The sequence below is a fragment of the Etheostoma spectabile genome, chromosome 22, assembly GCF_008692095.1.
Source record: "Etheostoma spectabile isolate EspeVRDwgs_2016 chromosome 22, UIUC_Espe_1.0, whole genome shotgun sequence".
NCBI classification, from domain to species: Eukaryota; Metazoa; Chordata; class Actinopteri; order Perciformes; family Percidae; genus Etheostoma; species Etheostoma spectabile.
In genome coordinates, this window is record NC_045754.1 from 318430 (window position 1) to 333454 (window position 15025).

Genomic DNA, 15025 nt, shown 5'->3' on the forward strand with positions numbered 1-15025 from the left:
CTACGTGCATGGGTGCTTATTGTCATGATGCCATCATGACTGCCCCTTCCACTTACCTCTACTCCCTGTTTGTGTGTGTTGTTTGTTCCCCTGTTTGTGATCCCTCATGTTTCTTCCTACTGCTCTGTGTCTGTGAGTTGTGGTCGTGCCTGATTTTTCAGGCTGCGACATTCCCTAATCATCCCCAGCAGTATGGCCGGCTCTGTGATCCACTCGTCGCCAGATCTTTCAGTCTACTAGCGTAGTACAGTAGATCCCGATTCCCTGTGAAAATTTGTTTCCTAGTGTTTAGTTAATGTGATCTGTGTTTTCTCCTGTTTCCACATGTTGAAATTGTTTGTCGGACTCTGGGGGAATTCATTGAATTCCATCTTGCCCATCAGCAGCTATACACACAGCAATCACACACATTTTCTTTAGGACATGCTTTTCTAGTGTTATATTGCCACTATTAGGGTTAGTGGTTCTCCACTTCTCTGAGTAGTTACATACATGAAGAAAGGGCTGATTTTAAATAATATTTAGCAGTACTATATAAGTATTGTAATTTCCCCATTGGGGATCAATAAACAGATTAAAAAATTTAAAGATTTACTATTAAATAAAAAGGGATAAGGCTCACACAATAGAGCAACTTGAGTTGGAAACTGGTCCAGTTTTCGGCGTAGTCTGCATCTTTCCAGTTCACTCACTATGGAGCTCAGTACCAACCTAACAGATGGAATCCTTCAGTGTTTGAATTTCATCTGTGAAAATGGTTTATTTAAATATTATTCTGATACTGTCATTATAGTACAAACTGTTGCAATGTTCCAGTACAGAAGCCTCACACAATACGAAAGAAAAGAAACTATAATTCATCAGCATTTTTGACAGCTCAACAAACAGACAGGACTGCATTGAAATCAAATACATTAGAATAAACAAATACATCTAGAGTGGATGAGTAGCGTGGCATATCAAACAGAAGAATGGCTGTGTTTATGAAATAACATCCTGGGTGGAAGAGCTGCTGCTGTAGCAGTCACTGTGAACTCTTCTCCTCTTTGGTAACAGAGATCTTGTTGCTCGTAAGCAATTCAGCCTCCATCACAACCCAAACTCATGAGTAAGTTTTTTTACTAAGCCTCATTTTTCATCACTCCAATCACATTATCAAATCAATCTTTGCTACAATATCTCCTTCTTTGTTATACAATATGTTGCAAGGATCCACAGTCAAGTGAGTACCCTAGATTAGGATGAAAGCTTTATAAAGGAGATGTTTCTAATATATATTTATATATATAGATTTTTTTTTTCATATACATTTTACCCAAGTTCATTTTGAGGAGATGAAAACCCACTTTGGACTTGTTAACACTTGAATATGAGTACATGACACCATTGTTACAAGTACAGAACATCACTGGCCTCTGCCTTTTTAAATTGATTTAAAAAAAAAAAGGTTAACATGCTGATTATTTCATTTACAAGTTGTACACATCTGTAACTTTTTACATGAGGGTTGGACAAGCTGTCCACTCAAACTGAGCACACTCTTCAAAGTGCTTGTGCACTTTTCCAACAGAATCAACATTTTCATCCCATTCTACGTTAAAATAAGCTGTACGGTTTCTGAAAACTAAACATTCTGGATCATATTACATAACATGTTCTCATTTCAATACACAGCAATCAATTTCCAGTCGCAGCAGAGTGGTGTATATATATATATATATATATATATATATATATATATATATATAGTGTATGTCTACACACATGTTTATATATGTGTATACATATATATATATCTATACATATATATATATATCTATATATATATATATGAGTGATGCTAGATTAACTGTCAAAATACACCCTGAAGCTATTTGGAATTTGGATTAGACAGAGTTGCCATCTATTTCCTACACATCTTGTAGCCAGGCTGGAAGCTGCTGATCAGTAGATGTCTCAGGTCTGATCCCAAAGCATGACAAGGACTGCCAGCCTTTTGGTGCTGAATCAACAAGTTTCCCTTCCACAGTTCTTTGGGAATGCAGTACAAATATACAGGGGGATTTTTGCTGTGTCTGCAAAGCGGAATAAAAGCTTGAAGGGAGGTGAGCATTTTGTTTTTTAAAACACACAGCAAAGTAATCGTTGGCAATTGCATGTAATTACATGTTATGCATGAATGTTAGATTATACCATACAACATATGAGAAACTACATAATCATGCATCATGTTAGCTTAAGTTGGTGTACATTTTGGGAATTAACTGAGCAGAAAAATAGTATGGGTTTCAGAGTCATTGTCTACCAAAATAAAATATTGATCTCCTTGAAGGGTAACTGCCGCACTCAGTAAGCATGATCCTCAGGGTGGATAACATTCACTTAGAATATGATTCTTGAGACGTAAATCAACTACTCTATTATTCATAAATATTTGAGTTTGCATTTCTGATAGCTGGTTCACAATTTCCTTTTTAGCTCAAAAGTTAACAAAAAAAATACCATTTATTTTAGAGGTTATTCTGTATCTGTTGTTGCACTATGAAACCAAAAAAACACCTGTGTCCGTGTTTGAGTCAGATTGTCAAAGCGTTTTGCTCATAAATGCTCTGCGTGGATAAAAATCTCTATGATATATCATCTGAAAATAAAGCTAAAAATATAATACTGCAAGATATAAGAGAGAAGATTACAACAAAACTAATTTAAGCAAGGCTACTCTCCGTATTGTTGCACTGCATCTCATCCAGTCACTCAAATGTACTTGGAAATGTGTTTGTTTGTTTGTTGGAACCAAAACAGTAAAAACTAGCTATACTCATGATCCAAAGTCTGTAAATACTCATTCATTCTCTGTAATAATGAGAAATACTAGGGAGGTGCACAACAACTAGCATGCCATTTGAAAATGGTGCAGGTCAATTAAAATTAATCATCCAATGGTCACATATCAGGATTTTCAATGACTCATAGATTGTGACATCCTTTTTTATTCCTACTGGAGGATGCAATACAAATTAAACAACAAGGGACAATGTTTTTTTTCCACATCAAAGTTAGCACATTAAATTAAAGCTAAATTCAACGTACTATAATGTTTAACAAACACTGAACTCCAGAGTGTTGACTTACGTAGCTCAAACAACTTATGTCCCTCTCTTTTAAACCAATTAGACCAATATGCATACTTGTGTGTGACACTAACAAGATGTAAATGTATGCACATTAGATCATTTAGATGGCCAGTAGAGCTTTGGAAAAATGAGAATCTTAACCCCTTTTAACCTTATGGTTAATGTTAACAGTCTAAATTAACATTTACTTTAATCTCTTTTCTTTTCTGTAGTTTCTTTGAGAGGGCCAAAATGCCTTTACGATGCAGTTTCGTGAATATGGTGAGTTTCAGCTATGTATACAGCACATACAGTAGTTCTAGGTGTTTCAAATAAAACAGAGATATCTAGAATAATATGTATTACACAAATATAGATACTCCTTTTTCTTGTTCACTTTTGAGCAATAAACACATGAACTGGAAGAGTGAAACCATAAGAAAGTCATTCTTCCATGAGAGTTCCAACAAGATACAGAGTCCGTTTTCACGCTGAGCGTTGCACCTCGGATGGTGTTGAGTTGACTTCTGTACAAAAGGTAATCCAACCGGTTTAAAGGTGACTGGTGTTTGCAGTGACTAATAACAATGTGCTGGGTGCAAGAGCAGTAGTGGCAGGGAAATGAGGGCCAGCTGTGCTGTTCGCATGGTGTGTGTGTGTGTGTGGTGTGTGTGTGTGTGTGTGTGTGTGTGTGTGTGTGTGTGGTGTGTGTGTGTGTGTGTGTATGTGTGTGTGGGGGGCGGGGCGGGGATAGAACATACAATTTTCTTGTTCACTTTGAGAGCAAACAGAGAGAGAGTAGATCGGGGTGAAAACCATGTCAGTTCTTGAAATTATAACAACGCATCCCTCACCAAACCACATGCCAGGAGGACAGCCAGCCCATAGGTGGATGATATTCTTGTACCTGAGAAAAGAAAATCAAAGGATTGAAAAATGTACTATAAACATTACATTTTCTGATATAACCATCTCTCTCTGTATCTCTATTGCCAGATGTTATTGTAAGAGACTTTGCCACAAATTATTTTTTCAACCTTTTTAAGAGAGACCTGTAAACATATAGTACATACATCCAGCTTACCCTCATACTTATATAAAAAAAAATGTTTGGGTTATCTAACACTTGGTTGTCTGATTGTGTTTCACCCTCCTCTGCATTCCAAATACTTCACCATATGGTTTCATTAAGATTGGTCCATAAGGCTGCATTCACCTATAACGTCTATGAGTACTGCTTGGCTGCGGAGCATGCCTTCATACACATTACATTTTAAAATACATCTAGGTTATTTTTTGTGTGAGTCAAAGAATTTTTTTGCCAAACAATATTAAACCATTAAACATTCATCCAATATTTTAACACTTTTTGGTGAGATACTTCATATACTTTGTTTTACATGAGTTTTACATGAGTTTCTCTTTTGTACTGTTGAACACATGCACATCTCCTCAAGCATATACATCATTCCAAGGCAGCTCAATGTAATTGCAGAATTAGAGTAAATAGAACCTGGCACATCATTCATACAAAACTGTCAAGGTCTAAAATTGGCTTTTGACGAGTTGACTTAAACTTAATATTCTCACATAAATTCCACTATCTTTACCAAACAACCACTTAAAACTACAACTGTAAAGTAAACAGCCTTTGATGTGTTGTGAAAATGGGCTGCTACTGCTGCCTTGGCCCTGACAAACTGTTATCACCACTGCAGGCAGCTCTGACTGTTTACTGAGCATCTGACATGACTAACAACTGCAAACTAAAACACAGCCTCTTCAGCCTACTCTTTAATTCCCCTGCTTCTCGGGGATATCCAACCTGAACTGATGAGAGCAAAGAGACCAATGACAACTATAGAATTCTATGCAGCAGAATTCTTTGTACAAAAAATAGTTTACTCTCCATCAGCAGAAACAGAGAAAGAAAGGATTTGATAAGCTTAAAAGGAAGAAGAAGTGCAAAGTTGTAATCCTGTGAAACAAGGCAGGACTTGCGAAATACAAAATGAAATATTCACTAAATCTTATTGACATTGACTAGATTCCTGTGTCAGGCTGGGGGATGGTTCTAAGAAGAAAATTGTCCGCGGGGACACTTTGTACCTTGTACAAAGCTCTGGATGCCCAGCTCTGGATTGTCTGGGCTGCTGGGGATTGGAGGATGAAGGGAGAAATGGTAGGAGGGAGGGGCAGAGATGGAGGGCTTTGACCCTTTATTCCCCCCCACCACATCTCATTTGGCTTGGGGTGATCTAGAGAACAGGAGTGCCACAGAGAGCAGCAATCACTCTGGGCCAAAACATCCTTCACACAGAGAATAATTAATCAGCCTCCAGCTACGAGTCAGAGCAAGACACAGATACAGACAGTACATAAAACTGTACATGGAAAGACATGCACTTATTCACTTATACTAAGCTTTTTACAATTGTCCAATCAGTAATCAATCAGTAAAGATCTTAAAAATGCACAATTTGATTTAAAAAAACAGAAAACCTCGTAATTATTTTGAAACAGTTGTGACCTTGTTCCATTTCTTTTTTCTTTAGATGCATCAAGCAGGTTTTCCTGGCTTCAGTTCCAAGCTATCCTCTGCCATTCTGAAAATGAACTGTACCATTTCTAGGTAATTGTGAGGTATATCTTAACACATTGTAAGGTTGAAATGAAAAGCTACACTATCTGTGTTTTACAAAAATATCTGTATTTGGTTTTACATGGAAGTTGTAAGGAATCATCCAGCCATTTTTTCTGCTGTGTTCTACTGTCATTACTTCTCCTACTATACTGTACATTCATAGGTTTAATTCACCACCATGTACAGTACCTAAATTAATCAAATCATAACAATGAACTGACATCCCACAAGGTTTTCAGGCTACTTTTACACATGGCTGGCTATTTTCATAAACTGACATCTCACCCTCTTTGTTTCAAAAAATAACATTGCGCAGACTTGTCAGTTTTCAGAAAAGTGATTGTTTACACAAACCCGTGTATATATGCCATCAAGAGAATGCCAAACCTGTAGGTGGCAGTGTAACGAGAAGCTCAAGCCCACGTTAGCCAATCAGAATCCTGTTAAATTGAATCCTGTTTTTCACACTTTACGTGCAAACATGCAAACACAGTTTTCCAAAATCTCCACTCTGGCCGTAGTTTTTAGAAAGAATCGTTTTCAGAGGCAAATTCACCATTTGCGTGTAAACGAAGGGCACAAAGGAAAGGGAACTGTCTCCATTTCTCAAAAATAATCATGTACGTGTAAACGGGGTATCAAAGCGCCATGCTTTAACAACACCTGAGATCTGTACTACGAAGCAAGATGTGGCATTAATGAGGTAACTTCAGGTTCGGCCCAGGTTTTTCTGTATCACAACAGTGGATTACTTGTTACTGGGTTAAATTGCCATGGTAACATGGTAACGAGAGAGCGAGGTGCGCTCATAAAAGGTAAATCCTTTAGAGACCGACAACCCTATTAACCTGACAACCCTATTAACCTGATGGGTGTCTTTATGAAAGATTTTAATGGAGGGAATTATGTATAGGCTATTTATGTTTTACGATGAAAAAAGTACTGATTGTTAAGTGGAGTCTGGTGGGTTTGGTGATGGTGATTTCACTCTTAAATTAGTAAATATGTTTTATATATTTATATATAAAAATATCTATATATAATATATATTCATATATTTTTATTTTTTCAAGATTATTTTTAAGGCATTTTTAGGCCTTTATTTCCATAGAACAGCAGAAGGCATGAAAGAGAGGGGGAATTATATGCAGCAAAGGGCCGCAGGTCGGAGTCAAACCCAGGCCCCTGCGTCAAGGAGTATACCTCTACATATAGTATGTGCGCCTGCTCTACCAACTGATCTAACCCAGCCACAAATTAAGAAATATAAAAACATATTCAAATGTTGGCTGAGTAAGTTTAGCTTACGGGATTTCGGATGTTTTTGCTTCTTGAGCTGTGTGTTGCCAATGCGCGCATTTTAATTATGTTTTTTATTTGCTCTCAGATTCCTTACCACTACCAGGGTTGCAATTAAAATAATAGACTAAAGCAAGGACAATTTATGGAATAGACAAGTGTAATTATGGTCAGATCTTGTTCCTGACTGATGAGGAAGTGATACAAATTAATTAAATGTTGTGGTGTACGTATGTACAGTTTTGGCTTTTTGGCCAGCTTTCCTTCCTGTTTTTGGAATCAGCGACTGTATTGGGTTTTGCCTGTGTCCTTCATATTTATGTAGAATTATACTGTGCTCTTCTTATGTAAAATATTAAGCTCTGGTAGATGTTTGCGATTGGTCATGCTGTGCAAACACCGCCTCTTTTATTTTTATTTTATGTGTGCGCCGCTGGATTGGGAAACCCTGGGTTGATTGAACTAGTTGATAACCACCGTTGTGACACAGGTTATGCATGACCGCGGTTGTTAGGGTTGGTGAAGCCGGGTAACTGACAGTTAAACAACAGATGAATCAGACTTTGTTACTGATGTGGAGTATGTGTCTTCTGAGTCAGAAAAAGAAGTTCTAAATGATGTTGCTGAATTGGATGTTCCTGATTTAGAAGAGAACTTAAGACAATGGTCTACAAAGAAAAAAAAACACACAAAGTTCCTTAAATTAATTATTGGCAATATTAAAAAATTAAGGACACCTGCTACTGAAGGATGCAAGAACACTCCTTGTCACACCACGAACAGTAGGATCTGAGCAAAAATGCGGAAGGCCACAGAATTTTTTTTCAGTTTTTGTTGTATACAGGAACAGTTTTACTGAAGAATGTCTTATCTCTTAAAAGATTTGACCATTTCCTGACCTTGACAGTAGCCATGTCAATTATGTTGGAGTCAAATGAGAGCACCCGCAATGCATACCTTCAATATGCCCACTCGCAATGCATACCTTCAATATGCCCATGAACTTATCTCACACTTTGTCATCTGCTGTGCTGACCTGTACGGAAAGTATTTTACAGTTTACAGTGTGCATGGACTGATTCACCGTCATGAACAATATTTCTAGTTTTCCTTTTGTAAACCATCTACAACAAATCAGGAAACAAGCCGGATGAAACTAATCAGTTAGCTAAACTTCAAACGTGCCTTCAGGATATTAAAACCTGGATGACCTGTAATTTTCTAATGTTAAACTCAGATAAAACTGAAGTTATTGCTCTCGGACCCAAGCACCTCCGTGACGCACTATGCAAAGATATAGTTACTCTGGATGGCATCACCCTGGCCTCCAGCACCACTGTGAAGAATCTTGGAGTCATCTTTGATCAGGACATGTCCTTTAATTCCCACTTAAAGCAAATTTCAAGGATCGCCTTTTTTCACCTACGTAATATTGCAAAAATCAGGAATATCCTGTCTAAAAATGATGCAGAAAAATTAGTCCATGCATTTGTTACTTCTAGGTTGGATTACTGCAATTCTTTACTATCAGGCTGCTCGAAAAAATCCATAAAGACTCTACAGCTGATCCAGAATGCTGCGGCACGTGTTCTGACGGGAACCAGGAAAAGAGATCACGTTTCTCCTGTTTTAGCTTCTCTGCATTGGCTTCCTGTAAAATTTAGAATAGAATTAAAATCCTTCTTGTCACCTACAAAGCTCTTCATGGTCAGGCTCCATCTTATCTTAAAGAGCTCATAGTACCTTACAACCCTAGGAGAGCACTACGCTCCCAGAATGCAGGGTTACTGGTGGTTCCTAGAGTCTCTAAAAGTAGAACGGAGCCAGAGCGTTCAGCTATCAGGCTCCTCTCCTGTTGGGAAACCCGGTTCCAGTTTGGGTCCGGAGGCAGACACCGTCTCCACATTTAAGAGTAGGCTTAAGACTTTCCTTTTTGATAAAGCTTATAGTTAGGGCATAGAATCGAATATTGTTAGGGGATAGTAGTTAGTCACATATTTTCAGATTTATCTATCATATAATATAACTAAAGGGAGACTTGGCATACAGCCCGATCCGGTTGGGGAGAGTTCTAGCCCGACCGGGCTGGAGCTCTCTTTACCTTGTCTCTCTTGGTTTTGTTGTAATAATAGTTTTAGACAGCTTGGGACTTATTTTGATACACTAGTTAGGGCATAGAATCGAATATTGTTAGGGAGTAGTAGTTAGTCACATAGTTTTCAGATTTATCTATCATATAATCAAGAATATAATAGAACTAAAGGGAGACTTGTTATCCAGCCCGATCCGGTTGGGGAGAGTTCTAGCCCGGCCGGGCTGGAGCTCTCTTTACCTCGTCTCTCTTGGTTTTGTTGTAATAGTTTTAGACAGCTGGGGACTTATTTTGATACACTAGTTAGGGCATAGAATCGAATATTGTTAGGGAGTAGTAGTTAGTCACATAGTTTTCAGATTTATCTATCATATAATCAAGAATATAATAGAACTAAAGGGAGACTTGGCATACAGCCCGATCCGGTTGGGGAGAGTTCTAGCCCGGCCAGGCTGGAGCTCTCTATACCTCGTCTCTCTTGGTTTTGTTGTAATAGTTTTAGACAGCTGGGGACTTATTTTGATACACTGAGCTCCTCTCTCCTCTATCTTTCCATCTTTTCATTTGTGTGCATCCATGTCCCAGAAATGCTTGTTACTAACCTAGCTCTGGGGAGTCATTCCCCGGAGTCCTTATGTTCTTTTTTCCCCAGCATGTTCCCTTGGATCAAAGAGGCTCCAAAATCAGGGTAGCAGCTGTTGCCATGGTCCCGCTACACGTTCTGTGATGCCATGTTCAACTGCTACACTGCAGTGCCCTGCTACCTCCTGCTACGTCCTGCTACGTCCTGCTGTGCCTTGTAATGCCGCACAGCGTCCTGCTATGCCATGAACTACTACAAAGAACTGCTACAAACTACTAATTTTTTCTATTTTTGTTATTGCCACTCTTCATCTAACCCCAACCGGCCCGTCAGACACCGCCTACCAAGAGCCGGGTCTGACCGAGGTTTCTGCCTAAAGGAATTTTTCCTCGCCACTGTCGCACTGTTGCTTGCTCTGGAGGAACTACTAGAACTGTGGGTCCTTGTAAATTCTGGAGTTGTGGTCTATCTGTAAAGTGTCTTGAGATAACTCTTGTTATGAATTGATACTATAATAAATTGAATTGAATGAATTGAAAATTGAATTGATGTACAGAGTGGTAAAAATCCCTAGCCCAGGTGACCAGGCGATTATCAGAAATTGAATATGCAAATGCAAACATGTAAGCATACGCACAACCCCAAATGTTTGCTTCTACAAAGGAAAAGGACAGGGTTTTTCTCTTGCGAGATGAAAGATTTGAATGCTCAGCTCAGTAATTTATTTTAATTTTAATACACAATAATTACTTGTCTGAATAATTTCTGGTTGCATTTGTGTTTGTTTGTAGCAGTTTCATAGATAAGTAGTGTGGAAACGTGCAAACAACATTTTACAAGCGTAAAATGACCTCCAGTAAGTTTTTGTAAATTATCTAATAAGGTTAATAACTCTTTGAAAAAAATACAAATTGTAAGGCAGCCAAATTACAAAAACCAAGTTAAAATTAGGTGTGCTCTAATCAGGATTTTTGTGGCTGATTACTTGAAGCTGTATCGGATGAGCACCTTGGTCAAAATGCTAGTAGCACAGTCATTTGTATTGTAATTGTAGTGTCTGTGTCTTTAACCTTACGGTAAATACATTTGTGAATGCTAAGATTATGACATGACAAGCTATGTCGAGGGGTAAGAGGAGGAAAATGAGGAAAATAAGGTAGAAGTAAGATGAAGGTGGTCCAACTCTTGCAGCTGCAGTCATGAAATGGGACTAAGAAGCTACAGAGGCTGCAATCAAGCATCACGCAGCAGAACATCTCAAAAATGCGCCGGGGAGGAAGGGAGATGGACACAGCGATGGAAAGTAACTAGGAGAATTTAGCTTTAGCAATTAGCTTTGGAGCGAGTAGCAACTCTTGTCATAGTGAGAGAAACAAAGTGTCTCTTTACCCTGCTTTCTGAACACGGTGGGAAATCTTCAACAAAAGTTAACTCTCTCCTTGATTTCATCTTGTTTATGGAGAAGGAGAACCAGGAAATAAGTTGGGTGAATTGCAACGCTACCAAGCCACGGCCAAGATATGTGCGTCGCCGCGACGTGTAGTTACATTTTTCAAGAGGTGCACGTCAATGTGTTTATTTTTAGTTTAGAGGACTTTGTATCTCTCTCCCCCTTCCTATCATTGTCTAGAGTATTTTTTTGTCGTTCACTTCCCAGGTCACTGTAACCATTAAAATAGTTTTATCAGCCTGTTAAGATTTTGCTGAAAACCCCATTAAAGATGGAAAAAAAATATTATCATTTCAAACTATTTTGTTTGTCCTTTTTAATAGATCAGATGTCCCTAATTTCCAGTTGTATAAGGCTAATAAAATTGGCAGGTGCATCAAAGGGATAGGTATTCATTTATTATTTACAATGTTAAAGCAGTAGTTCTGCACACTGCTTTTACTATATGACTCAAGTGAGTTTTATTGTATACAATACCTTGGAACAATAACCTACCTGAAGGTTTGATGACCAAAGGACGGTTTAATAAAGCTAATAGTAAGACAGCATTGAACTCTGGTGTCATTAATAATTAAAATAATACAGTTGGTTTGGTACAACTGAAATCACTCCAAAAAATGCATCATAAAAACTTGTATGAATGTCCTTTAAGTGGCATTGAAAACACGTTAGAATTTATGTCGTAAAAGCGTTAATATAGAACCCTGTAAAGATGTCAGTTGGACATCAAAAGTTAACGTTAAAAAGACATCTTTTCCCCAGAATGTTCCCTTGGATCAGAGAGGCTCCGAAATCAGGGTAGCAGCTGTCGCCATGGTCCCGCTACACGTTCTGTGATGCCATGTTCATCTGCTACACTCTGCGGTGCCCAGCTACGTCCTGCCACGTCCTGCTACGTCCTGCTGTGCCTTGTAATGCCGCACAGCGTCCTGCTATGCCATGAACTACTACAAAGAACTGCTACAAACTACTAATTTTTTCTATTTTTGTTATTGCCACTCTTCATTCTAACCCCATCCGGCCCGTCAGACACCGCCTACCAAGAGCCTGGGTCTGACCGAGGTTTCTGCCTAAAAGGAAGTTTTTCCTCGCCACTGTCGCACTGTTGCTTGCTCTGGAGGAAACTACTAGAACTGTTGGGTCCTTGTAAATTCTGGAGTGTGGTCTATCTGTAAAGTGTCTTGAGATAACTCTTGTTATGAATTGATACTATAAATAAAATTGAATTGAATTGAATTAAAAAAGACGTTGCAAAAACTTTCATTCTGGCTCCTTAGTGGACGTCTGTTTAAAGTTGGCTTTTTATGTCACTTGGACGTCAAAAGTGAACGTTAAAAAGACATATAAAAAACTTAAATTCTGGCTCCTCAGTGGACGTCTTCTGAACGTACAACAAAGCCGTTAAATTGACGTCTTTCGCACGACGTGCTCAGTGGGTGCTTCAGCTACTTGTAGTTCTTGTTCCTACTGTAGAGACAACAACCCCCCTGGATTAATTATTGAAAAATGTCTGTAGTTAAAAAGAGTGTTAGTATTCATTTAATCAATTTTTCTAAAGAAAAGAACGGCAACATTTTTGATCTTGTATGCATCTGTGACAGGGTTTGTGCGGGGTCTTAAATTAAAATTTAAGGCCTTTAAAAGTCTTAAATTAGCTGAGGTTTTGTGTTTAGGTTTTAAATAATTTTAAACAGGTCTTAATTTTCCTACATCCATGTAACATTACTTTTGATGCTCATTGAAATGCTCCCGCAGCGCAATCAGCTTGTGTGTTATTGGTGCAAGTATATTATAGATTGTACCACAGACATAAAACTGATTTTATTCTTTATGTATGTGCAAGATCACTATTAGCGATACTTGGCTTGACAAACTGAGTTTAGGGCAAAACATCAGCTGCTTACAATGTATTTGAAGCCAAGTGCTTTCTATGCAAGCGAGAAAGCAATTTAACTGGGAATGTAAGTGTAGGAGCGCTGGGGTCTAATGCAAAAAGTGACAAACATAACTGCTGTGAAGGGTCTCCAGCAAACGACAGCCATCAGTCATTTTTGCCAGGTATCTGGTGGCGGCTCCAGCCCCGGTCCCAGCATTACCTCCACACAGCCTAGGCAGGTGATATTAGCACACTGTTGGTCGGTAGCTGCATGAATATGGTTAAATGTTGAAAGCTAAATGGTGTAAAGTGTGGCAATATTTCACTAGAAATTATTCCAACAGTCTGCTGTTCACAGAGAGTTCTGCACCATAGACACGGGTGGTGCTCTCAGAGTTGTCTGAGAAACAACACAGGACGTGGTACATTAATTTACAGTTGGTAAGCTGGTGGTGCATTTAATGGTATTGTAGAATACCCTTTTGTCATTTAATGGTTGCTCTTTTTGTCATCTAAGGGACTGTTTGTTTTTTATTTAAGGGGCTGCCGGAGGAGTTTTGGGATCTTTAGTCAAAACAGACTTGACCCTCCCTTCACCAGTATTGCATTTTTCTATGATCCTTCAAAAGGATTGGTATAAATAAAGGCATGAATGTCTCCAACAAATTACTGATGCCTTATGTACTTATTTGCACGTGGAAAAGATGTACAGATATTCACTGTTATTTATACAACTATGTCATGCATGTCTTAACTTCTGCTTTCTCATGTTACACATCACACTCCACTGTTAGGGTGGCCAGTAGATTTACTCACTAACATTGTTGTGGACACACAATGAGTATGGAAACTAAATGCACACTTCCTGCATTACTGCATTACTTCAAATACTAAGTTACTCCTCTAGTAAACTAGTATTCAGATGAAAATAAACAATAAAACATTGTGAACATTCAACAAAGAACACTGGGTAATAACAACTTCAACACATGAACTGGCTGCTATGGACTCATCACTAGGCTTCCTCGGTCATTGTAGTTTAGCATAGCTAAATCTGTTGAAGCTGAACATTATTCAAAACTACATTTCTCAAACGAGCGTCAATTTTGGGGCTTGCATGCTACCACTCCGGGGCAAAAGGCTGTTGTTTGCACAATTTCAAATCACCGGGACCTAGGCGCGGAGCTATTGGCGTGGGAATCAGAAATTCAAAGTGTATTGGTGTTCAAAGCTGCTATTCAACGAATAAATTTACTTCTGAGACTTTTTATGTGATAAATCAACTTTCTAGAGCTCAAATATAGGCCGTTTTATGAAAATTGATGGCTAATTGCAAATTTTGTCTGACTGTGTCAGAGTTCAAAAGCTCCACAGTCTGACATGACAGCCGGTGGGTGCCTGCTGGGGTCGCTGGCTTGCTGCCCAGCCTGTCAGACCCCGCTGTGAGCCGGCTGGAGCTCTATCAGAAGATTTGAGGACAAGAGGCGTTTATTTCCCCAATTGTTTAACTTAACAGACATACCCATTATAAGATTTACTGGGACCTGTGTTTTTTTTTTTTTTTTCAAATGCACGTATTAAAGCTCGCTGACCGTGTGTATGTGAGTGACTCCAAACTCGTGTTGCTGTCATATTGGGATTTTTGTTGGGTCAGACCTGGCGATGGGGGGCTGAGACTAAGAGCTACATGGAAAAATATGCACCAAACAAGCCACTTTAAAATGCTGCTGTTTTCGTGAATACAAAACGTTGGGTGACCCTCCCCTCAACAAAGAATAAAAAGACATGACCCTCCCCTATTTTCCTCCAGTGGTCCATTCAAAATAAATACCGAACTGCAACAGCTGACTGGTAAACTTAGTAAGTAATTGTCATTTAATTTTACATAAATAATTTAAATTAAACCATATGGCCTTAACAAAAAAACAGACCATGCTCTTCTTTATTTTAAAGTATTGATTCAGGCAC

The 15025-nt window shown here is 38.6% G+C and overlaps 1 protein-coding gene across 1 annotated transcript in view; it reads right to left on the reverse strand.

Annotated features, from left to right (window-relative positions):
• Window positions 1-740: 740 nt before the first annotated feature.
• vstm2a (V-set and transmembrane domain containing 2A) overlaps window positions 741-15025 on the reverse strand; it is a 122085-nt gene continuing 107800 nt past the window's right edge. The window contains exon 5 of the mRNA XM_032503981.1: window positions 741-4020. Coding sequence (XP_032359872.1) covers window positions 3947-4020 — 74 coding nt within the window. The 3' untranslated portion in view covers window positions 741-3946. The remainder of the gene's footprint in view (window positions 4021-15025) is intronic.